Source organism: Fukomys damarensis, unplaced genomic scaffold (genome assembly GCF_012274545.1).
Source record: "Fukomys damarensis isolate Sample0158 unplaced genomic scaffold, DMR_v1.0_HiC HiC_scaffold_3, whole genome shotgun sequence".
In the NCBI taxonomy this organism is placed as follows: domain Eukaryota; kingdom Metazoa; phylum Chordata; class Mammalia; order Rodentia; family Bathyergidae; genus Fukomys; species Fukomys damarensis.
The window spans coordinates 11,909,172-11,935,792 of record NW_022900915.1 but is presented as its reverse complement, the minus strand read 5'-3'; the positions used below and the strand labels follow the sequence as shown (position 1 = coordinate 11,935,792).

The 26,621-nt window shown below is 42.4% G+C and overlaps 1 protein-coding gene across 4 annotated transcripts in view; it reads left to right on the top strand.

Moving 5' to 3' along the window:
* Sh3rf2 (SH3 domain containing ring finger 2) overlaps positions 1–26,621 on the top strand; it is a 125,748-nt gene that overhangs the window by 57,276 nt on the left and 41,851 nt on the right. For all 4 annotated transcript variants that reach the window (XM_010627051.3, XM_010627052.3, XM_010627049.3 and 1 more), the window contains exons 4-5: positions 165–260; positions 7,280–7,603. In XM_010627051.3, the coding sequence (XP_010625353.1) occupies positions 165–260; positions 7,280–7,603 (420 nt within the window). The remainder of the gene's footprint in view (positions 1–164; positions 261–7,279; positions 7,604–26,621) is intronic.

Sequence of the window (26,621 nt, the reverse complement as noted above, 5' to 3'; positions counted from 1 at the left end):
AAAAAAAAAAAAAAAAAAAAAAAAACAAAACAAAAAAAAATCATGCAAGAGCTCTATCCTTTTCATCATAAACTGCTTGGACCCCAGACTAATGTCCATTGAAAGAAAGCCTTTGTCACCTAAAAACTGAGATTAAATGCTAACTGTGGGACTTTCGCTTTCAGGATGATATCATCACTGTAATCAGCCGAGTGGATGAGAACTGGGCAGAAGGCAAGTTAGGCGACAAAGTGGGCATCTTCCCTATCTTATTTGTAGAGGTACGTGAGTCACAAGTCCACACATCTGATCCAAGCTGATTGGGAAATCTGTATGTGCCTCAGTGAGGCCTCAGAGAAATTCTTACTTCACACAAGTCTTGTTTCAGAATTATCTAAAGTCCCTAAAGAAAAGATGCCACACAATAATACCCAATTCTGGCAGAGTGTGGGAAAATAGGTCATTTCTATTCTGCTGCTGGGGAGGTACATGGGCAAAATCTCTCATATCCAAACTCAAATAAACTCATATCAAAAACCATACAATATATACTTTCCTGCAGTTCCACAGTTGAGAGTTTATGGTAAGGAAATATTTAGATAACTATGCAAAGATACATGGACAAATGTGCAGAAATATTCATAATAACCTTGTGTATAACGATGAAAACTTAAAATAATATAAATACTCAACAATCAAGATTGAGTTTTTTAGGGCTGGAGATTTAGCTCAGCGGTTCGGTGGCCTGCCTCGCAAGCACAAGGGCCCGAGTTCGATCCCTGGTATCAAAAAAAAAAAAAAAAAAAAGATTGAGTTTTTAAATTATAGTGATAGAAAAATATATTCCATTTAAAATCAGAGTATTTGATAGTATGGAAAAAATGTGTGATTCACTGTCAAGTTAAAATAAATTTATTTAATGAATGTAGAGTTTCAAATTCACACTGTGAAAAGGTTCTAGAGATCTATTTCATAACAATGTAAACATATTCAACATTACTGAACTGTAATTCATATTACTGAACATTACTGACAAGGTAAATTTTATATATGTTTTCTACAACAATAAAAAATGTTAAACTGTGTGAAACTAGCTTTATAAATATATGTGTGTGTATAAATACAACCAACTAGAAGAATGTGTACCAAAATATTAATAGTAGTAATCACTAGATGGTGAGATGCCGGATGACTTTCATTATGTTCTGCCAACTTGTATTTTCTAAATGTTCTGAAATGAGTGTATATTTTATTTCTTCCATAGTTTGTTTTTTTAAGCTATTTTTTTAAAAAGAAAAGAAAACCTGCTAAGCCATCCACCTCTTTCTTCAGTATAATAACATAATCTGTGGTGCTATGAACCTCGCCCTACCTCAAAGCAAATCATCACAAATTTAAAAGAGAGGTTTCATTGTTCAGCTGCATTTAGTAGGTGCTTACCATGCATAAAGCGTTAAAACGTGAGAATTGGAGAGCTGTCAAGGAAGTAAAAGTAGTAGTCTCCACCCTGCAAAGGGTAGGGCAAACATAGAAGAGGCATAAATGAGGAGAGACCAATTCCTCCATTCTTAAGAGCCAAAGCTGCTCCTGAGTGAATGTTACACCCGGAGCACGGTCCAGTGGTCGAGGTTTTCTGTGTGCCCTCTATTCAATGAGCGCGGAAAGAATGGAACAGCTGCAGGGAGGAATGGAAAAGAACAACAAAGGTCACCTAAGAAAGGTTGTTCTTTTCACTGCTGGCACGAAAAGATATTCTCGTTCCTAATGCTTTCCTCTCCCTGCGGCCGCGTCCCAGGACACCCACCCAGTGCTATCTCCTCACATTTCACTTAGTTTATAAGGCTCGGCTAGAAACCCATACTCTCCATAAAATTTCAACAATTAGTTGAACGCTCAGTTGTTTATTTCCTCTATGAACACCTGACAGGTGTGTCAGTTGTTACTTCGCAAGCTATCCTAACACAGAACAGCTACTCTGCAAAAACTGTAAGAAACTAGGTTCCGAACATGTGTAAGAACCTGGGTTCAATCCCTAGCACCACAGAAAGAAAAAAAAAAAAAAACAAGTGAATGACTAAAAAGCTATTTGAAGCTGGTCAGAAAAATTTTTAGAAAACCAACTGCTCATTGAGACCCTATCTCAAACATACCGTCAATCATGCAGCTAATTTTTCACTGTGTGCCTGCTATATCAAGTCCTGAGCTGAGTCATAAGATGTAAGACAGATATGGGTCCCTACACTCAGAAACTACAGACATTCAAGTAATTACAAGTATGATGAATGATTCATAATGTGAGGTAGAGGAAACCATTAGGGGGTTATGATGTGCAATTTCCCTTGGTAGGAGGTCAGCAAATGCCACTTGAGCCAAGCTGTGATGGATGATTAGGGTTAAATAGGTAAGTACGGAGGGAGAGCATTTCAGGGAATGGAGGTAGCAGGTGCAATAGTTCTTTGGGATGAGGAAGTATAGTGTATCCAAGGATCCAAAAGAATTCCAGACCTGGAATTTTAAAAAGAAGTGAGTAGAGCAGGAAATTTAGCTTAGTGGTGCCATACATGCCTCGCAAGCACAAAGTCCTCAGTCTGATCCCCAGTACCCCCTCCCTGCAAGAAAAGAGTAACAAAAATGAAGCCAAGGAAATAACTCAAGATACATCATGGGTGACTTTGTAAGCCATCCTTACAGCCAGGTGTCTAGATTATGCTTCCATAATAAATAGCACCAAAGTCTCAGTGGCTTAACAAAGGAAAGTTTATTTCTCACCCACACTACATATTTAGTGCAGGATAATAAGAGGCTCATGCTCACATAGTTAGAACCCAGACTCATAGGGCAAGCCCGTCTCATAACTGCACTCTCTGGAACACGTGGCATCCTAGTTTCCGAGGTACTGAAGGACTGGATTGTGAATGAGCAATTAAATGCCTCAGCACAAAAGCGATACTTCCTACTCCCATCCTTAGACCACGGGCCTGAATGTGCCACCAAACCCTCCTGACTAAGTCAGCTGAGCAGAATAGAGGAAGACATGGGTTACTTGCTGAATATTGTCTCAGCCATGTCATAAGAAGTCTGGATTCAACCAAAAGGTCAGTAGAAACCATTGCAAAAGTAAGGCAGTGACTTGATCAGACTTGGGTTTCTTAATGACTGCTCTGGCTGCAGAGGGAAGAGTAATTTGAAAACGAAGGAGAAGAAAACCAGAAAGACCAGTTAGGAGGCCGGTGTATGGCTCAGTCCAAGATGACTGTGGCTTACACTGGTAGATTGGACCTCTTCGTACGTATGTACATAGAATCCTTAGGATTGGGAAATTGCAAAAGTGGAGTGCAGCAAAGAAGGGATCAAGGGCAGCCCCACATGCTGATTTATGTGTTGGAGTTGTAATGGAGTCATTTGCTGGGTCAAGCAACATTTGCTGAGTGGGACAATAACAGTAATTGGGAGGCAGTGGTTAATTCTCCAAGGACAGAGATCAGCACAATTAGCTCCTGATCAGACATGTAGAAGATGTGAAATCTTTGCACAGTCACCTGAATTTTCAGATGATGTTTCATACCTCTAAGAGGGAAAGTCACCACTGATTGTTTTTTCTTTTTTTTTTGTTTTTGTACCTGGGATTGAACCCAGGTCCTTGGGATGGCAAGGCAGGAAGTGGAATCACAGAGCTAAATCCCTGGCAAGGCACCACTGATTTTATGATCCATTTCTGAAACTTTTTCCAAAACTTCTACATTTAATGATTATTCATTTGGAGACTCTCCCTACCACTTTACCTCTAAAATTAGTGATTACAAGTACCCTCAAAATTATCATCAAACTAGCCATTGCTTCATTTGTTCTCCTAATTGCTAGGAGGGGGATTAGATAATCAAGTGGTTGCCCTAATCTGGGAACCTGCTTTTCAAAAATTACCTGAAATCTAAATTGAGCTTTTGAAAGCAGTACTTAAATTTTGACTTCAGTAATTTCATTAAGACTAGCACTTGCTGAGAATTCTTTAAATAAGTTTTGAATTACCAGTGCTGTGCAAAGCAATTGGAAGGAACAAAGGCTTCTTATGGGGAATTTTTTGGGGGGGGGCATAAACAGAACTTTTCCTGTTAGTGCATCATTTGATTTATTGAATTGTACCTGCATAAAAGGTGGCAAAACAAACACTGAGTTTAATGCCCTGTTCTTGTTAGATCCTCTCCAACAGGGCCTGCCTGGGTTAGATGAGCCTTGCTCAGCCCAACGAACCTCAAGGATATTGCTGTAAATGAGTGGGTACAAATCTGCGAGACCTGCAGCTATTCCGCAGCTGAGCCACGAATGCACCTGCAGCAGACAGGCAGGTGCAGTGCCTAGAGGGCCCTTCGTCAGCACTGCTAATAGGAAAGCTGATGGCGGTGCCCTCCCACCGGCAGAACAATTAGGTCAAAAGCAGAAAAATTAAGTCATTTCTCTAAAGCTAGAAATGGCAGAAAAGATTACTCACTCAATTCGAAGAATGTACATTGTCCTTGTACTGGATGAGCCCCGGGTATGTAAGGCATGGTCGCTGGTCTCCAAGCAGCCAACAGAGCCCACCTAAACAATTTTAGTAACTTCTTTCTTGGTTTCCCTGCTTCCATTCTGGCATCTCTGAACAACGACCAGAATAAGCTTTTTTATTTTGTTCAAGTAACATTTGCTTTTTTGGTGTCTGGCTCTATTAAGTTTTCATAAATGTATGCAATTGTGTGCACCACATGCAAGATACAGAACAGTCGCAGCTCCCCCTCAAAATCCCTCACGAGGCCCCTATGGCATCAGTACCTTCCGACTTCAACACCTGATGACCACTGGTTTACTTCTGTTCCTGTGGGTTTCTTTTTCGAGAGGGTTATATATATGGATCGAACAGAATGTAGCCTTTTCATTCAATTTATTACCAGTCTGTGTTTGCAATACATAACCATTACATTCATCCTGGGTAACTAGGACATGTGGTGTCCTGATCATTTTCATCTCCCCTTCTCCTGCCTGGCTCTCTCCTGTCTTCTTCAGATTCTCTTCCCATTGCCACAGATTCTACCTTCCTGTTTCCTACCATCTCTCTTTTGTTTTGCTCTTTAAATTATTTATACTTTTAGTTTCTTGTATTAGAAGAAAACGTGATATTTAACTTTCTCTGATTTATTTCACTTAGCATTAGGCAGAACGTAGCTCTTTGAGGCTGGCTTCTTTCACTTTGCTAATGTGGCTGAGAATGCATTGTGCCTTTATTTCTAAGTAATTATTTCATTATCTATTCCATAGCTGAAAGACACTGGGTTATTTGCCACTGTTGACAACTATGACTAAAACTACTATTTACTCAGAAGGCTGAGGCTGTGAGTTGGAGGCCAGCCTGGCTGACCCATTTCCAAAAGAAGGACAAAGAGGGGGTGGGAAAAGGAAAGAAAGAGAGAGAGAAAAGGGAGAGAGAGAGACAGAGAAAGAGAGAGAGAAAAGAAGTTGCTATAAACATTTGCACAGCAGTGTTTTGAATGTGCATACGTTTAATTTCTTTTGAGAAATTACCTAGGTGTAGGATTGTTGGGCCAGAGGCTAAGGATGTGTTTAACTGTAAGAAACTAGCAGACTGTAACGTGAGCGTTTCGAAGCATAAATCAGATCTTGTCATTCCTCTACCCAAATCTTGCCAAGGGCTTCCTGTGACACTTAAAACTGAAGCCTGGCGGTCCCTGTGTGACCTAATCTCTGCCTATCTGTGAGGCCTCTCCTTTTACTACTTCTCAGCTACCCTGTGCCATCCTTCTATTTCTTTCTCCTGTGTTTCCTCACACAGGCCGAGCTCTTTTCCTCTTCTCCGCTGGCTTATAGCCCTCCTGCGTGACGCGATCCTCCCGCTATTTCCACGTGTCATTCGTTGCCTCGGCTTCAGTGTCATCTTCTGAGGGTCTTCCTGAGACCCCAGTCTGACAGCCACCCCCCTCGGTCGCTCTGTTACACTGCAGCACTGTCTGTTATCGTAGGACACTGTGTGGTTTTGTGGTTTACACGTTGACTGTGTTATGTCACTCCTACATCTCGGCTCTCTTATCTTTAAAGTGGACGTCATAATAATACCCACCCCCCTACCTGATGAGTACTACATGCTTTCAAATTCTCTATGTCAGTTCTTTTAATCCTCCGCGCGTTGTCATTTTGAAAATTGTGAAGTGGGAAAAATCCTTTTTACCTCCACTGTTGAATCTCTAAATTAGAATGAGATGTGTGGTTTTTAGAGAACAATTGTGGATGATTATAATGGAAACTTAACTAATTGTCCTGAAATTGAAGGGTTAATATGAACCCTTCATCTGTCACCATATCTCAGATTTCCAAAGGAAATGAACCCACAGAGGCCCTCGGGGGTAGGGTATTCAACAGGTATTTCTGGTGGAAACTTCCCAACATAGAGGAGAAGGCAGATAACAACACAGTCATGCGCTGGATCTGACTAGTACTAGCTGGAAAGAACCAGTTGTTACATTTCTAAGAATTTTGCTAGTCAACTATTAAACCCATTGGCGAATGGTAAACTCTACAAATTGAGACTTCCACCCAGTCCCTTTTCTGAGAGCCGCCTTACCAGCACACCACAGACTAAGGAGTACAGGACAAGGAAAAAAGATAAAGACAGAAAAGTGTTGAAAGGAAGCAGTAAAAGTCTTAGGACAGGATTCAGGGTCCCGAATGCATTTACATTCTGGCTCAGTTATCAAATATGTTAACCTGAACCTCACTCACTCATTTTTCCACAAATACTCTCGAAGTATCTACTCTGGGATATAGGACAGAGTAATGAAAGCGCCCCTTCCCAGGTGGCCAGCAGACCAAGCAGCAAGTGAAAAGCAAATGAGCAATTACAATGTGAACGGAAAAGACCTGGCGGGGCTGCTGGGCTCTGAGGGTGAGCAGCGCCCCAGTGAGGCCTCCCTGTGACGGAAGGGAGAGGGGAAGGTCCATTGGGTGAACATGGCTGGGAGAACCAGATAAAGGAAGAGTACCCTGGGCTGGGGAAGAGTACTGAGGTTTACTTTTAACCCCACCCCTTCAGACCATAGTAAAAGGGGACGTGCAGGAGAATCACTTGATAGAACACAGTAATTGGGACGTGTTGATGAAAAGTGGAAGCTGTTCTTACGCTGACCCAGGAATGGTCACCTGAACTGAGTACTAAGGAAGTGGTGTCTGAGCTGGCTCTTGACTGGCCTGGGTGGGACTTAGCTACTCACATTAGATCAGAAAGATTAATTTCTTATCGGACCTTTTGTCTTTTCAGCCAAACCTCACCGCAAGACACCTCCTAGAGAAGAACAAAGGGCGTCAGTCATTCCGCACAAAAAGTCTGTCCCTGGTGGCGTCGCCCCCCAGAGGCAAGACAATCAACACACCTACACTCCGCAGGGGCCCAGGGTCCAGAAGGAAGGGACCCGGGCAGTTCTCCATTACAACAGCCTTGAACACTCTCAACCGGATGGTCCACTCTCCCTCTGGGCGCCACATGGTGGAGATCAGCACCCCAGTGCTCATCAACTCCAGCAACCCCTCTGTGATCACCCAGCCCATGGGGAAGGCAGACTTTGCCCCCAGCTCCGCTGGACAGGTAGGGATCCTGGAGAAAGGGGGCCTGGGAAATAAGCAAGGGATCCATATCCTGTCACGAGCAATATTTGTTGTTTAGTACTGACTAAGCACCCATAATGAATACCAACTAAGGTTGTACGTACCGCGTATTGGAGCTGTGTGTGCATGATCTTGAGTTAGCTATTACTATTATCCCCATTTTACAGATGAAAAAACTGAGTCCTAGAGGAGCTGGACAACTTGCCCAAACTCTCTTTTTCCCATATATATTTTTACTATGCCATGTTAATTTTTTAAATACTGTTTCATTGTGTCCTTTTCATTCAAGAACATACTGGGATCGTGTCTGTCTTTCCTACTGCCCTCTGTTGTGCCCCTTCCCCTTTATTCCCATCCTCTCGCCTAATAATAGCCTCCCTTCGCAGCTACTTTTCTATTCCATGCTAAGTGCCATGACATGGCTCCTGCCCCTTCAAGAACTTCTCCAAAGAGATGGAGACACCATTTTCCAGAGGTGGCTTGGTCATCACAGTGTGAGGCTCACCATCCCATCCTCTGGGAATATATTAGGCATCAAAAAGGAAGTAAAAGAAACTGTGGCTTACTGAGTGTTTTCGGGACAGACCACAAACTGACTACGTAATTTTTGGGCCCAGTGTCAAATGAAGTTTCAAACCCCTCACTCAAAAATGATTACAAATTTCAAGAGGATGACAGCAGAGCATTAAACGCAAGTGATGGCCCTGGGTGACCACAACAGGCTCACACCCAGCCAGCCCTGGGTGTCTCCCTACGGAGCACCGAATGAGGAAATGTATGTGAAGTGTGTAGTGCGATGATGCCTAATATATTCTAAGCTCGCAATAATCATTAGCTCTGCATACTATTTTTGGTTTTGGTTTTCATTGAGTTTATCGGTACTTTTTAGGTGTACAATACTGTTACATTCACTATTCGGATCTTGCACCTTTACATGCTGTATCTTGGTTCTCATTTTTCCCCCTTGCCCCTGGCTTCCCTTCACCATTATTAACCCTGGCCACTGAGTTGCTACTGAAGAGAAATATGCCAAGATGCACTGTGGCCATGCAGAAGCTGAAGTACGTCTGATGGAATGTGGCTATCTAGGTTGAAGGCTACTTTGAAAGATGAAGGAGCAGAGGTATGAGGCAAAGTAATTCAGAAGAACTGCATGATGGGTGTTGGGCTGAAACACACTTTGTGTTTCACTCAAGTGCAGGTGGCAACTTGAAAGGACAAACCTCAACTTGCACTGATGTATTTTTTTTTTCAAGAGTCTGTAAATCTTGTTTTTAAACGTGAATTTCTACCTTGGGATTAAATGGCTTAATTGGACTCTAATCCCTTTTTAACAAGACAAGGAAGGAAGGAGAAAGTCGAGGGCTCCTCAAAGACCTGTGTGCTGGCTGGGAAGGAAAACAATCACCTCCTACAACACTCTATATCTTTTTCCTTTTTTTATGTTTGCAGTATATAATATTTACATTCCTCGTAGGCACTTGGTACATACAAGTAACACATTCCAATTCCTTATTTCTACCCTTCCCCACTCCATCTCTTGATCCCTTTCTCATCTGAGAAAGCTGTATCTCCCTAATTCCTGTATCTGTCTTTTATTTTTCTACTTATACTTTGGGTTTCTCATATAAGAGAAACCTTATGATATTCAAGCTTGTGTGTCTGATTTATTTCACTTAACATTAAGGTCTCCTAGTGCATCCATTTTCCTACAAATGACTGAAGCTTATCTTTCTTTATGGCAGAGTAGCACTCCATTGTATGTAAATACCACCTTTTCTTTATCCATTCATCTGTTAGTGGACATAGAGGCTGCTTCCGAGACTTAGCTATTATGAATAGTGCTGCTATAAGCATAGGTGTGCATGTTTCCCCTTCTAAGTATCTTCTCAAAGAGTTATACACTTTACATTTTCTACTATGAATCACTAAGAGGTTGGCTGCTCATGTAATCTGCCCACTACCTGCACTATGCACACGCACACACACTCCTGCATATACACTTGCTTACATTTCTTAAAAACTTCCTACACACACACTTCAAACACCTTTTTACAAGTACAAATGTGCTTTCTGCCCAAAGTTCTTCTTTCAAAACATGCACACACTGCACACACACATACACACATGCGTGCATTCACAGTCTAAAACAGGGAACTGATGAGTCACAGTGAATGCAGAGTCACAGAATTTTTTGAAACCATTCTTTAAATAGACACATGAATATCTAAAGCACAGCCCACACTCAGTAGAAGCAGCTCACTCAGCTGTGAGTTGGCTTCCAAAAGATGTAGCCAACAGCCATCTTCCCTGTCAGGAATTCTTATTCCTGGTCACTTCACTCCTCTAACAGACAGCTGATCAAGAGTGGGAGAATCGTAACAGAATTCAAAACAAGTATTATTCCTTCCCACTTTTCACAAATAATGTGAATTCCAAAGTAGGCATTCACATAGCCTACTCTCAATCGCATCCTTTTCTCAGTTCATGTGGTTGTGGATTATATGTACTTTATAGGTTTGTCATAGTGCTGTCAAAACACATTAAAATACCCCATGTACCTCACAAGCACAAGGTCCCAAGTTCGATCCCTGATACCGAAAAAAAAAAAAAAAAAACATGTGCAAGCCATACCTTCAGATGAGTGGAAAGTTGGACACATGACAAGTTTTCCTGATTCCTTTATCTCCACCATCGTTGAGAGATGTGTTTAGGTCTAGCTTATCAAGATCCCCCTACTCTTCCAACCCCAGCACCTCACATAATGCCTTAACCCTAGTAGATACTCAATAAATCAAGAAATCAAAGCTACTGACTTAAATATCTAGAAATATAATGGCGTATACATAGGGAAGTATCAGAGGCCAATTCCCTCCAACTGCCTAGAAAGTGGGCAAAGAGGGCTAAAGAAAAAAAGACATTAGAGACTTGCATAATTTCAAAGCATATGGGGAGCCAGGAAGTTAGGGCCTCAAAGAGGGCAAAAATTAAGGACTCTCCAAGCTAGCCACTGTTTATTGGGTATACACAATAATAGGAAGGAGTGTAGGGTGACTTGGGGGTGGTGGTGATCCTATGTTGATGCAAATTTCATGCTGATGAGGGTGAAAAGGAGAGCATTCCCACAAAAGGAGGTGGGATGGGTTGAGCTGATAAGGAACTCATCCCTTCCCCGGTGAAATCTTTCTGTTTTGTACTACTACTGGTTCTCAAGTAACCAGAATGCCTGCAGCTGATGTCATCTTGCCTTTGAGCACCACAGCGTCACAGACCACTGAGGCCTCAGCTGTGACCAGAGGCAAAGTGGAGTTCTGTTTCCTCATGCCTTGGCCGGCTCTCAGGCAAGACAACATTGGGCCTTTGATAGCTATAGTCATGTTTGAATGATGAAATTATTTCCCCCTGAAATTAAAGTAGAAATGCTCCCAACATGGAAATCTAGGGAAAGAATTTCCTGTAGAAAAAAAAAATCACAGATCAATGTAACTCTTCCAATCAATAAACATCCATTGAATGCATAGAATGTGCTAGTAACTACAGTATTAGTGACTGTTCTACCAAAACAAGATGGTAATAATGTCAAACATTACTGAGGCTAATATGAGATGGATAGAGATGATAGAGATAGATAGATAGATAGATAGATAGATGACAGACAGACAGACAGACAGACTATTGACAGCTGAATGATATCCTCTAATAGCAAAGTCTTTTGCTTCCAGCCTCTTCAACCCTCCCCCATTCTAAAAATACAGTAAAAGTCTTTGTAAAGGAGGATTTGTCACCACTTTACAGGAAGTAATTAAGCCCACAAAAGAAAAGTGATTTGCCCAAGTTCATGTAATTGGTAGAGTCTAGATTGACTTTAGAACCTCCTAACTCTAAAACATAAGTCATTAACACTGCATCATTCTGTCTGCAAAGACCACGTCAGGCAACAACATTGTGCCCTGTGGTTTACCCTAGAAATTCACAGCCTCCCTCTTCTTGGGTGGCTCTGTTTGACTCCTTTTTGACTTCGAGGCTTTCCAGCACTTTTTCCCATATACCTCACAGTAAAGAGTTTGCCCTGTCTTTTGCTCTTGAAGAAGGCTTTTCTTTGCTATCACTTTGTTCCTCCATGAACTACTGTATCCAAGCATTCATCATGTGTAGTGCAGAAGGCACCAAGAAGAACCCGTTGCTATCAAGGAATTCAGTTTAGCAGGGATACAGAAAATTCATGGCTAACCATAGTGGAATCAGGGCTTCCTGAACTGGTAGGACGACCCTGGTGGCACCCACACTGACAAGTGTAGAAACTCTGAAATCAGTAGTGCAAAACTATGGGCCAAGAATGGTATTCCCTTTCCAATGTTCCACAAGCCCTCCTATAGCAAGAAAGTCTTGGGCTGGGGATTTAGCTCAGTGGTTCCACCGCCTGCCTCACAATCACAAGGTCATGAGTTCAATCCCTGGTACCAAAAAAAAAAAAAAAAAAAAAAAAAGTCTTAGCTTGGAGCTAGTCCATCTTTAACACCTCTTTAATGCTTGTTAATCTTCTCTGTGGAAAAGAGAGAAAGGCATCAGACCCAAAGCTTTCAGCAATCTGGTGTCCCATTTTTAAATTGAATACTGTTGTGGTGTTTTTGTTTTGTTTTTTGGTTCCCAGAGATCGAACTCGGGACCTTGCACTCGTGAGGTGGCGGAACCACCAAGCTAAATCCCCAGCCCAGTTTTAATTATTTTGTTTGATGATAATTTTCCAAATTCGGCAAGTGGTATCAGTTTTATGCCCACAGAAATTGTCAAGGTCATTTTCCTTGCTGCTAGGACAAAATACCTGACATAACTTAAAGTAGGAAAGGTTTATTTTGGCTCACGTTTCAGAAGTTTCAGTCCAAATAATGGCATGGCCGAAGATCCTGCCACAGAAGCAGAAGTTCCTGTAGGAAGCTGCTCATGCTGTGCAAACCAGGGAGCATAGGGTGAAGGGAGGAGCCAGAGAGGCAGATATGACTTCCGGGTCAGGCCCCCAGTGGGCGCATTCTAACCAAGCCCCACCTGCCAACAGCCAGCCAGCTGTAGCGCCTGGTAATCCAATCTGAGTAAAAGTCTGTGGGGGGCACCCAGCTGTAAACCGTAACAGAAGTATGTACACTTTTAAATGCTTTATTTAAATCTTAAAGATTCTTCTACCGATTTAAAGTTAATATTAATAAAGGTACAAATAGTATGTGAATCTGGCAAAAAAAAAGCAAAAACCTATGACAATGAGATGCAATGCAAATTATGAAACACTAAATGCAGTTTAGATCCTAGGTAAATACAAGTATGACAGAGCTTTGTGCAGTGCTATGGAAGCAGACAGACAAGCAATTTGTCAAATTCTGTCTTATACTGAAAGAGAAATATTTAAATATTTGCTTGTTATTCCCTTTATGACTGAACTAAGCGATCAAGGAAAAATTTCTTTTGAAAAATTGTAAAACATATTTAGGCCTCACCAGCTCCACAGAGGGTAGTTGGAGACTACGAAGCCATTTTCCTGAAATCATTCCAGTTAAGTAGCCTGGTTTCCCTACTACAGTAGAAACAAGTCTGGAATTGTCCCTCAAGTCTAAACCACCAAAGACTTGTGATTGCTACCTTCTCATAAAGAAAAGCCAGAGGATAGAGTTTCGTTTTCCCATTGTCTCTCTATCTTCCTCCCTGTGGGAAACCACCTGACACTTCTGGGTAGAAAATCAAGAAATAACTTCCCAGATGAACCATAACTCTCAACTAAAATCATAAAAACAACTGCATTTGGTCGTACAGTAATTGCTTGGAACTGGGTTCATTCCCCAGGACTACCGAAAAATTAGACCTGAAGAACCTGAGTACGTTTCATGGAAAACTTTGGTGAGGAGGGTAAGGAGGCGAATTGGCACCAATGCAGTTGGCCTTTGGAAGAGTCATAGAGATTCTCTCTCAGTCCATGCTCAGGAAAAAAAAAACAAAACCTTAGATTAATAAAGATAAAAGTGAGACAAGCCCCTTAACAGTACAATGCCTCTTCAGGGAACGTGCAAGTACAAGACCCTCCCCCTCCCCTGGTGATTCTAAAATTGAATTGGCTCCGGATATGCTGCCTATTACCCCTCCCCCATACTCACAGAACAGTGAGGTGTTCTTGTTTTCTGTAACAGTAGGCTTCCTTAAAGGTCCTGCTCTTCAGCATACTGTCTTCCTGCCTTCCTCCGCCCCTTCTCTCTAGTGTTAGTACACCTGTGCCCTTCTTCAGCCTTCCTGTTTATGTGTATGAAAGGCCTAGGGTGTGGAGCTGCTCTGCACCTGGAAAGCTCTCCTTTCCTCACCTCCTATACCCAGATAGTCAGCAAGCTCACTTTGCCACTTTAACTATTGCTTGTCCATCCCATGCTGTCTTAGTTTGGGTCCTTCTCTCTTCCCTAGACTGCTGCTCCCACCTTCTCACTGCCTCCCCATCCATGAAGCACCCCACCCAACCCTTCCACCCTCTCCATTTTTCCATTCATGGCCTCCACAATGATCTCTTCAAAACCCAAAGCCTTTCAGCCATGTCTTTCCCCAAACCACCAAGGATTCCCAATAGCCCGAGAAACAGTAATGTGTACTATTTATTGAGGGTCCACTGAAAGCCAAAAACAGTTGAGAGATGATTTATAAACATTATAATTATTCTTGTAGCTGTTCAGTTTAGGCATTGATGTATCATTTCACCAGATGTGAAAGCTTTGAGACTGCTAGAGTAAGTAACTTGCCCAAAGTTTCAAAGCTAGAAGCAGAGCCAGGGTGTGAGGGCAAGTCATGCTCCCTCCCCTTAATTAGTTCTTAGTACGACATTCTATGTAGGTCCTCCACAGTCTGGCTGTAACCCACCTTCCAGCACCACAGCTCCCAACACATATACATACATGAACACACACAAGTCACACACGCACATGAGCTGCAGAGAGCTATTCAACATTACTAAGCACAGTATGTACAAGGCTTCCTCACTGCTTTTTTGTCCTTGTGCGCAGTACAGATCTTGCATTATCCTGGGCAATTAACAAATTGGCTAACTAGATGCTCTTCTTTCTGGAATTTGTTTCTGGAGCATTCACCTATCACAATCATATTCATACCTTAACCCCTACATGCAAAACATTTCTTCATGGAAACTCTTTCCTTCCCTTACCTGCAGAATTAATATCTTCTTTGTCCTATAATATGTGTGTGTGTGTATATATATTAAACATGCTTACTAGATTGAAAACTTCCTAAGGGAAGGGAAGGGATCCTGTTTTATTCACTTATGTAACTGTTGCATTACAGAAGCCCTCCTAGTTCTTATTGCTAAGAAAAGAAGAAATGAGGGAAGGGTCACTTGATTCAGGATAAGGAATACAATTCCTTTCCCACCATCTTCCATTCTATGCCAGAACAGTAGTGACAAGCTCAAGCACCTTCCCTGAGCTCCTTGGGTAAGCTTTCCTGCACTTTGGGGAATTCCAAGGTCTATAAAGCTAACTCCCATTTTAAGCCATATTTGGAACATTCCAAATGAAGTAATTTCTAGGAGCTTGATCTATTATAAGTCCAGACCCTCTGTAGGTATATTCTATGTCCCCATCTTCCATAGGGGTTTCCCAAGCCAACTTGATAGTGTTCAGGGATACCATAGAGATATTTCTTACTTAGTATTGAGATAATTTCCCCCCTTGGACACGCTCTCAATGCAAATCTATGTTTTAGATTCTTTATCAAATCATGTACAGTGGTGCCATGCCTGCCTCCAAAGAGCCAAGGTCCTGAGTTCAATCCCCTGTACACCCCCCCAAAACACAGAAAAGAAAAAGAAAATCATGCAAAGGGATAAGTAAACCCTATGCTTATATTCTTACACTGTTATCTCCCAATATAAATTACTTTCATTTCACAATTCTCACTCAACAAATCCATATTCACAAATGATGCTTTCACAGTCTCAAAAGAGATGTGATAGAGGGGTCTTAAAAGGGGAGAAGCTCCGTTGAATGGATTCTTCTCTAATCACTCTGTTCCATGACATTTTATGTAAGAGAAAGTATACAGCATTTTGATCTTTTATAACAGACTTCTTCCAATTACCGTGATGTTTTGAAATTCACCCATGTTGTAATAAGTATTAGTTCCTTTTTATGGTCAAATAACATTTGGTTTATCTGTTCATCAGCTGATGGACGTTTCGGTTGTTTTGACTTTTTGGCTGTGATTAATAATATTGTTGTGAACATTTATGTACAAGTTTTTGTATAAACATGTTTTCATATGAGTATATACCTACAAATTGCTAGACCACATAGTTCACTATTTGGGGAACTGCCAACTATTTTCCAAAGCCCTTATACCATTTGATGTTGCCATCAACAGTGTGCAGTGTTCCAATTTTTCCATGTATTTACCAACACATCATTTATTATGTCTTTAGTACAGCCATCCTAGTGAGTGTGACAGGCATCTGTTGTGGTTTTAATTTGCATTTCACTGATGGCTATCTGTGAATTTATTGGAGAAATGTTCTTTGGAGAATTGTTTCTATCCCTTACCCATGTTTTAGTTGGGTTGTCTTATTATTGAGTCGTAAATGTTCTTTATATATTCCAGATGAAGTCCCTTACAGATATATTACTTGCAAAATTTCTCCAATCTGTGGGTTTTCTTTTCATTTTCTTGGTGGTATTCTTTAAAGCACAAAAGTTTTTAACTCTAATGATACCTGTTTTATCTATTCTTTCCTTTGTTGTATTGCTCTTGTTGTAAGATCTAAGAAACTGTAGCTTAATCCAAATTAACAAAGAGCTAACCTTAGTTTTCTACAGTTTTATGGCATTAGCCCTTAAATTTAGGCTTATGATCCAGCTGAAGTTAATTTTTGTATGTCTTGTGAGGTAAGGGATCCAAATGTATTCTTTTGCATGCAGATAACCCAGTTGTTCCAGCACCATTCAGTGAAAAGACTATTATTTCTCCATTTTGTTATCCTGGAACTCTTGTTTAAAAATTAAGTACATTTTTATTGAAGCACATTAGGAGGTACAAAATGCCTGATTGCTACTCTTGTTGCATTAAAATGGATTCAAGTTGAGATATCATCGGCCTGCCTCATCCATTGCAAGGTTTCCCCTCAGCCTTTTGTCTAAGGGTTTGAACATTATTTCATTTTGGGTGGCAAAATAATGACATTCCAAATCAATCATTTTTCTTGGAATTATTCAAAGCTGCAATGCCTTGATAGCACTGACTACTGAGAGTTCACTGTTGGTAAGATCCTCCTGCACAGTGAGCTCTCTTTAAATTATCTCACTAAGCGCCACATTATAGGCCCTAAGCATATATGGATATCCAAAGGTACAAAGCTCGTGTTCTCCCTCTCTCTCCCTCCCTCCTTCTCTCTCTCTCTCTCTCTCTCTCTCTCTCTCACACACACACACACACACACACACACACACACACATTTGTTCCTGGTCCTTCCCCTAACTCTAAGACAGAACTCATTTGTCACTACCTCCCTGCCTGGCATGTTTGTCATAACTCAACTGCTAACCCTTTTCCACTGGCCGCTGCCAGCTGGACTAATATCCCCTGCCTGCCTGTGCCAGGCTCCTTGTTTACACCCTTATCACTGCCCTGATACTGGCCTCTGAGACCCAACCTCTTTGGCCATGTGCTTACTCCCTTGTCTTTCCTGAGGTCTGGCTTCCACACTTGAGCCAGAAGTTGGAGAAAGAGAACTAGGTTTCTCCAGCCAGGAAAAGAAAGGACTCTAGGGTTGATAAGGGGATGGATAACAACTTTGTTTTCCCAAATGTAAGTTTAATTTATTAATTTTGGGTTCCTGTGTTTAGAAAAGAAAACGAACATAAATCAAAACACAAGCAACGTAGGGAGGTACAATGAGAGGTCTCTGCCATAACATACACTGTTAGAAATTGAATACTGACAATGCTGGAAAAGTCTGTGTAATCTGTTGGTATTAGGGTTGTGTTTTGGTTGGTTTTCATTTTATTCCATAAAGAAAGGAAGCTACTTTCCCACCTAATAACTGAATGGCACTGAACTAAGTACCAAACCCACTGAGCCTCAGTGTCCTCAGCTGCAAGATGGAGAAATCCTTCCAGGCAGGACCTCTGCAAGGATTAGCAATATTCACCAAGCTGTAGCCACCACTCTTAGCTTTCCCCTCTTTCCTTTCCGCAGAGCTTTTAAACTGTCAGAAACTAAAGCCCCCTCGCTTCAGGGAATGAGACAATTATCTTCTAAAATCAAGATGATCCTTCTGATCTGATTTCCCCAAGGTGTATTTTTCACAACCACTACTAGCAGATATAGGCATGATCTTGACTCATTTTCCATGTAAGAAAACTGACAGGAAGAGGTATTTTCTTAACAGACACAAGGTCTTCCCCCCAAATAAATAAATAAACTAATAACTTAGAACTAAAGTGCCTATAAATATATAATTTAGTGCCCCATCTTTGAAACGCACTGTCCCGGGTTGCAGTGAACATTACTGGCACAAGAAACATGTCACCAGCTAGGCCCAGGAGTGACTGATCCTTGTGTCTGCGTGTTCCCCACTCCTGGCCACCCCTGATAATAAGGTGGCCCTGTCTAAAGCATTCTGCCTGTCCGGGCCCCAGTTTTTTCATTTGCTAGATGGAATGACAAAAGCGACCCAGCAGAGTATTATGTGGCTTAATTAGTTAACAGCATGCTGCAAAGATAACATGAGAAGAGCTACTCTTATTTAATTAATGATGGTCATTGCCGGGGTTCCTTCTCTCTTCCTTTCAATCGCCACATTCACATGAGACATCTGGGCTTTTTCTGGCTGCTGAGAAGTTTTCTCTGCTCCAGCAGGTGACAGGTAGGGTTCTTCAAGAAGGCTAAGAGCTTTTTAGCAAAGAGGTTTTCAAAACTATGGGCTTTGGTGTCAGCCAGATCTGAGAAGGAACTCATTGCTTCTTACTGAACAGAATAACCTTGGGCAAGATATTTAATCTCTAGAGGCCTCCGTTTTTTTATATCTGTAAAATGAAACCAATGGTAGTAATTTTATAAGATTGCTGTGAAGATAAAAAATAAGGCAGTGCATATACATGAGATAATAGCCAGAATTCAGCCACCATACTTGGCTCAATAAAGTTCGCTCAGTTATTATTATTCTTGGGCCAAGCCAGGAATCGTTAACCCTCCTCCATCCCCCATGCTGTGGCCCCTGGGCTGACTTGTACAAACAGGACTTGCTGGGAGTGAACCATCAGGCACACTTCAGAGCCTTGACACGTTGGAGCCTGCCTTGGAGTGCAAAGGCTTCTAAGAGCCCCTTTACTTCTTTGATAAAAAGTGACAATCCCAGAAGTAGGGAAGAAGTGTGACTTTTGGCGCCTGAGGGCCCCTGGAGCAATTTTCAGTCCTTCTGCTCTGATTCCATGGGAACCATGTGAGGAAAGTTGAGAATGAATGCAAGAGAAAACACCTGATGAAGGAGCCTAGCATGTAGGCTGAGGCACAGCCAGCTCTCTGTTGACCATTTTCTATATGCACCTATCCGCTTTTTCTGTGAGCCCTGTCCTCATGATGGGTGTGCAGTGCCTACACTGGATCCTGGTTGCCAAAGCCCCTCACAGCCAATCAATACAGGGCCGTAGAGTGCCCATCAGGTACCAAACACTGAACTTGGCATTGGTGACCCAGGGAACAAGACAGACATGGTCTCTACACTAGGGAAACCTCTAGACCAGCGGGGAAAACACAGGAAACAAAGTGTTATAATGCTGATTACAGAAGTCTAACGTGCAAAGTGCTGTAGTTTGAGCATGAGGATGACGGAAGCCTGTTGTAAAGGGCCTCCTAGCCTGGGAGGCCAGAGAAGCCTGCCTGAAGAAGACCTACAGGTTAACAGAAATCAGCACTTGAGGAAAGGAGGCCTACCCAGGTCTTACCCACTTCTCCTTAGCCCCAGCAGCCCAGCCACCTTTGTGCTGAAGCCACACCAAGCTGTGCCCATCCTCCTGGTGCATGGTGACTCTTGCAGGACTAGCATCCCCACCCCTGCCCAAGCTCCCTCAGATGCTCTGGGGAAAAAAACTTTCTGGTGACTAAATCAGATTTGGTAATTAACCTCACTTGCTCCCTTGATTCAGCGTTTCTCCAATGAGAGGTTAAACTTTACATCATTGTTTTCCCCGAATTAATCCTGGCAGGTGAACCGTTGAGGCCATGCAGCCCTACCCAGGGAAAAGAGGGAATGACCCAGCCTGCTCATCAGACTCTTTAGCTCTAGGAGCCAGAAGCAGGGATCACTGACATCCAGTGGGGCCTGCAGCACACAGGCCCTCCCACAGAACTCAGCAAGAAGGAAAAACAAGAGAAGCAAAATAAAACAGGAGGAGAAGGGAAGGTGAAAAAAGGTGTACAGGACAGCTGGTAGGGAAAAAGAAGGCAGCTGAAGTCCACACGTGGGGCATGGACATACCTCAATGGCACAGCCCCCTCAACCATGTGGCTCAACTTTGCAAGAGCTCACTTAAAGTGGGAAAACTACTAGCTTATTCCACTGAGACCTGTTAGGGACTGAATAAGATATCCACATACAGAAGAGTTTCTCAACCTTGCCACTATTAACATTTTGGACCAGATAATTCCTATACAATAGTTTTAGTAGCTATCACTATCCTCTACACACTGATACAGGAAATGAAATATGAAATGTATCTCCCAACCTGTTAGATGTCTCATACACTGAGCTCATGTTCTCAAAAATCAAAGAATGAAATTCTAGGAACAGAGGTTAAGAGTGGGAAGGATCCTATTCATAAGATAGCTCCTGAGAGGCAGGAGGGGTCCCAAATGGGTAGCTGGAGACCCCACTTTACAGGGGAGTTTTATGGAGTAAAACCCACATGGTTACAACATGGACCATAGCCATGACCAACCAATTAGGTTACAAGTATAGTCACTCAGGTAATAGTGGTCCAGCTGGAAAACAAGTCATGTAACAGGTGTGGATGGAAGGAACAAAGGCTTTTCCAGGAAATGGTGGGTACAAAGGTCCTGGTCACCCACCAAGTTGACTGATGCCTATTTAGACTTCATTAGGCCCAATATTTGTCCTTTGGGGAAGTATACAGGTCTGGTCATCTTGTCTTTTATCTTGAGGCCTGCTCTCCAACAGATGTGTCTCTGACCACAGTTGTGGTGTGTTTTACCTTTGTCCTAACTCTCTTGAGGACCTAGCCCTATCTGACTGCCTATAATATTTCTACCTAACTCAGCTGTCTATAATACTATTAAATGCCTGTACAACTCACCACCCATTTGTAACAATAAAAAATGTCTCCAGACATTGCCAGATGTCTTCTGGGCTCAAGGTTATCCCCTAGATGAGAATCACTGATTTTCAGAATGTAGAACAGGGTGTAGCATACAGTTGGTGCAGAATAAATAGCAGTTAAGTAAAGGCTGTGTGAAAAAAGGCTTTTTCTGAATAATTACAGCAGACTGTTCTCCTCAAACACACGTTAAAAGCATAAGGGTTTTGGAGAAACCTGGAACTTTCCAAGGCTGGACAGGTGGACTTGCCAGCATCCTGCCCCTGAAAATGTGCAGGCATAGACTGACATGCCCTGTTACTTTGTGACCTACCCAGTGCCACGGTCTTACATACAGCCCGGTCTCTGTGAATACTGCCATTGTTATCATTTCCACGTTAGACACAGGAACTGAGACCAAAAGGTGCTAAGTACCTAGCTCAAAGTTACTCAGCAAGTACATATCAGGGTTTGGGTCAGAACCCCGGTCTGACTGTCTTCCAAATCTGCACTCTTTCCCTACCCAAGCAGCAAGTGTAGACATCTCCACTGTCCACTGTGACAGTTCAGGAGAGAATCTCCAGCAGCAGCCAGGCACAGTGGGGAGGAATGATAGGAATGATTAACATTGTCTGTCACAGGCCCGGGAGTAGAAAACAGGGCATGCACACCTGGTGTACGCCATCCCTCCACCCACCCCACAAACGTAATCAGATGTATGATTCTGGATCACTGAGTAATTTGGCATTATTTGCAGGCTACATTGGCGAAGGAATACGTGAGTTTGTTCAGCAAACAAGCTACTACATGGTATGTTTTCTGTAGAAATAAGCTGACAATCAGGCCTTTTTCACAAGTGGTGGTTTCTCCAGGGGACACAAAAGAGATAGGATTCTCAAGTGCGTTCATGGAAAAGCTAGATATGGCCCCTTGTAACAACCCTTCTAATGCCTTAGGAAATTCAGTCTTGGCAATAGCAGCATTCTAAGAAACATAAAACAAACAAAATATTACAAGGAAATGGGCTTTTTATTTTTTATTAATTTAATTGGTATACTTTATATATACATAATGATCACATTTGTCATATGGAGTTTGTACCTGTACATAATATATCTTGGTTTTCTCCCCCACAAATCCTTTCCTCTCCCTTCAACCTGGGCAATTTTTTTTAATTAAAAAAAACAGGTGTAATAGTTTCCATTATAACTGAAATATAATTTTTAAAGCATAAGCTTTGGAAGATAAAATATCCATCCTTGTCCCGCTCATTTCACCTGGAAACAATCAGGCCCTATAGAAAGTTACAAGACTAAGCACCTAATCAGCCTGCTTACATATGCAAAGAATATTGCAAACCCCAGTTTTCCTGTTTCCAAGACACTTCCTGCAAAGGAGCCCTGCCTTCTCACATTGAGCACTATATAGGGCAGCTCAGGTGCACAGGGCAGATCAGAAAGGAGGACAAATCATCCCCACCCTCTGGGATCAACCTAAGCCATTTAACTGCATTCTCGTGCCTTCCTCCTTTGCCACTTAACTGAACCTGAGCTGCACTGACTAGGAGAGTCGTCCCGCTGCCTCAGTGCTGCTGTTCAGACAGAGCGTGCCCACATGTGCAGGTGACGTCCGTTCAGTTACGATCTACTGACTCCTTGTCACGCGCCAGGGCATGCACTCAGGAGACAAACTCTAAACAGATTGGAGCCAGACATGCCCTGGACCAGAGTGAGTTCACAGATTTAATCAATCATCTACTTAATGAGGTAGGAGAATGCCTACACTTCATTTTCAAAGTCTTATTCCCTATGCCTGGGATTCTGTCCTTTCCGGGCCTTTACCCCTGTATCCTAGTACAGGAAGCAGCCACCAGGGGAAGGACTGCCCACCCAAAACTATTTTTACTGTTGACACTTGGAAATTATCCACTAGGCATTCATTTCTTTGACCTAAAAGAGGATTGGTAAACCAGAGCTTTTGAGCCAAATACATCCTACTGCCTAATTTTGTATGATCAGCAATAAGAATGTTTTTTATTATTGGGGAAAAAAATCAAAAGAAGAATAATACTCCATGACAGGTGAAAATTATATGAAATTCCATTTTCAGTGTCCAAAAGTAAAGCTTTATTGGCACCCAGGCAGGTTCATTCTTTAGGTATTATCTATGGCTGCTTTTGATGCTACAACGGCAGTCAGATGGTCATGACAGACTGTGCACAAAGCCTAAAATATTCACTGCCTCATCCTTTCCAGAAAGCTGGTGACCTCTAGGCTAAAACATTGCCATTTTCTTTTCTCCATCAAAATGCTTTGTGAGTAGGTGGGTCTGGTCACTTTTATCCCTGCAGGGAGGAAGGTGCACCAGATGACAGGTGCACTATTGCAACCCCACCTCTGACCTATGCCTCCAGAAGGGCTCGTACCACTTCCCATCTTGCTTTAGAATTTACCTGCATCCTGACTGATTGCTCTCGACTCCAGAAGAACAGGGTGACTGGTAGTCCCTGACCGTCTCAGGGATGACCCTGATTAAGCCTGGCAGGGAGAGATGTTTAGTACGTGTGACTTGAATACATGCGTGAGGTGTGAGGAGAAATTTTGTGAGCGTCAGTGAAGGTGCACGTACCTGTGTCTATGAGTCAGCAAACATGAGCCTGAATGAACAAAAGCATAAGTGATGGAGGGATTTGATAAAAGCAGATGTGAGTGTCCTAGTGAAGGAATTCTTGCAAGGGTGACAAGTTCAATAAAGAAATATGTATTTAAGGGAGGGGTCTGTAGGGAGTGGTGAGCGACACGTGAATGCAGCTGTGGGGTCTCCTCCGACATCACATACCGTACAGAGAATAAAGGGCGCTGACAGTAAGTTCTGCTCATTTCACTCTTGCCTTGCTTGCTCATGCTCTGCTAGCCTTGGGGATTTTGAGCTGAATCAATACCCTCCCTTGCTGAGGGTGTATCCACATGTCAGTGCTTTATTATGTGCGCTCAGTCAGAACAAAAGCACCAGCACCCCTGGGCTTGAGGCCAACTACCTGTTCCTCCAATACTGTAGCCTCCCATCAATAGAAAAAATATGACTTTGGATGTGTCCCCTCCCATGCACTACAGGAGAAAGAGACCCACCCCAGAAATTGAGGCCGCATGCAGATGTGCATTCGTCGTGCAAGGGAGCGTGTTAGTTGTGGGTGGATTCATACCCAAGGTCCTTCTAGGCAGACACACACACAAAATCCTTGTCCAAAACTATCCTCCCTCTGTTATTCTGTGTGTTTATAGAGCATATTTCAATTAATCTGCTTCCCTGTGTGTTTTATATGTGTTTAATTTTTTGCCTGCTTCCCCCACTAGAACATAAGCTCCATGAGGGACAGAGCCAGACACTTGGAAAGCTCAGTAAACATTTGTTTGAAATGAGAAAAACATAGTCTGGAAAAGAAATTCAGCAGACCAGCTAGTCAAACCAGTTCTCAGGACAAGTTCTCTCTCCCTGCAGTGGACTTGGATTTGGCCCTACAGCCACACCCCACCAGTGACCTCCTCTTCAAAGTTCACTTTAAATTAAATGATATCTAAGCCCCCTTCCAGCTCTCACATACTAAAGCCAGGGGCTTTGGACTTTTTTTAAAAAAAACATTCATATAGTTAATGAACCTGACTTCCCTGGCCACAACTCTTTTTCTAAAGATTTGGTTATTACACAGAGGATGGCCACTTGAGCTGGCCTGCAACCGGGGCAAAGTAGCACTAGGTGTGGTGACGTCTTTTGGCCACTGGCCATCTGAGCATGGTGTGTGAAATGACCCACAAGCTATCACTGCTCTCCCTCAGGCTTCCCAAGCCTGTGCTCAGAGGCACAGCCCAGCCCTACATCCTACTTAAGCCTTGTGAAAGTCATAAAAGTGTGCCATAAAACGTCCATGAGAAGGATGATTAGGAAATTTCTCAGCCGTCTTTGCAGATTCCAGAAACCAAGCAAACCTTTCCTGGCTCATCCCAGCAAATGAGGTACAGGAAGCAGGCGGCTCTAGTATGAGAACCCCACCCTCACTGACTCCTGACTTCTGTGAACCTTCCAGCCTTACGTCCAGTCCCACTCGCTTCAAACTCCAAAAGCACACGATGCATTGTACACCGCTCTAAAGTCCAACCGTAAATGTGAATCCTAGCTCAGCTGACTTGCTGTCTCTGTGTCCTGGGGAAAACTACTGTAAGTTTTTGCCATGATATGCTTGTCTGTGAGATGTGAATGGTGATGATAATAACAGTACTTTTTTCCTTTGGTTTGGTATGAAGATTATGTAAGAAAATAGAGTGCTTCAGAATGTGTGGCCCTTTGCAAGCAGTCTGTAAGCATTAGTTAGCATTTCTGGTGGTTGTCATTTCAGAAATCTGTTTAGCTTTCCCCACTAGTGAGCTTACACACTCCTTAAAAGGGGGCTATGCTTTCTTTTGAAATCCTTTTCATCTTCACATTGCCTCATCTAGAACTCAGACATCCAGAGCTCTTGTTGACTATGAAATGAGATCTTCTCAAATCACTGTTTCTATAGGATATCTGTTTATCAGAATCTGGGAGCACGAGCCCATGGCCTTCTTTTGGGAAAATGACACCCAGGTTTTGTGGGTAAATCACTGACTGGGGAAATAGGCTAAGTTAGGGACTATCAAAGAAAAATTAAAGAACAAAAAGTCGAACAACTTACCAATGCATCTCAACTGTCTGGCGTTCCAAACTCTTAACACTAATAAAAGAGAGAAGTGGGAGAAAAAGAGTTTCCTCTCATCTGTCCCAGGTGGCTGACACACTGATTCTCCCAGAAGCAGATTCACAACATTCCTTGAGTGCTTAGATACCGCTCTCAAAGCTGGGGATACAAATGATGAATTTACGTTTGTTCTAAAACTGGGTCAAAATTAAGGATTTCCTCTTTCTTAATGCAAGTTAATGTTTTCATTTCTTGTTAGCACAATAATTTTAAAATATCAGGACGTGTGGAAACAAAGGTGATCCATTTCCCAATTTTTCATTTTCCAATGCTGTGGAAGATGAGATGTAACAAAGGTTCAAACAGCCTGAGGCTCTGAGCCCATGAGGTTCACGCAGTATTGAAGAACAGCAGACCGCTGAGGGGACCACAAGCAGCACAGGCTACCCACTGCCAGGCAGGGATGGAAGGCCTGTTGGGGCAGCTAACCAAAAACGTTCAGACCTAACTAGAGACAGTGGGAAACAATCTTCTGACTTCTGCAGAACATACTAGACCAGAAACATGTCCCCCAGAAAGGAGCTCTAAGAGATGCCTTTGGAAACATCACATGTCCTTTCCACTTCTGAGCCTGTCTCTGGGCAGGATGCCCTCATCTTGATGGACTCTGTGTCCATGTTCTGTTAATCCCACAGGAAGGAAAAATTATTACACAACCAACTGAGGTCACGGTTTCAGTATGTTTTTTCTCCAAGAGTCTCCTATAAAGTAATTTGAAAACAAAGGCAGACTTGCAAAAAAAAAAAGTCTCGGGTAGTGTTTCAAGATACCAAAAAAGAATAAGACTCTATCTTTTCTAAGACTGTAAATTCTTCATTTATTGAAGGAACTCAATTACTCAAAGGGAACAGAGAAAAGTGCCTTGATAATGTCGGAAGTAGTCATTA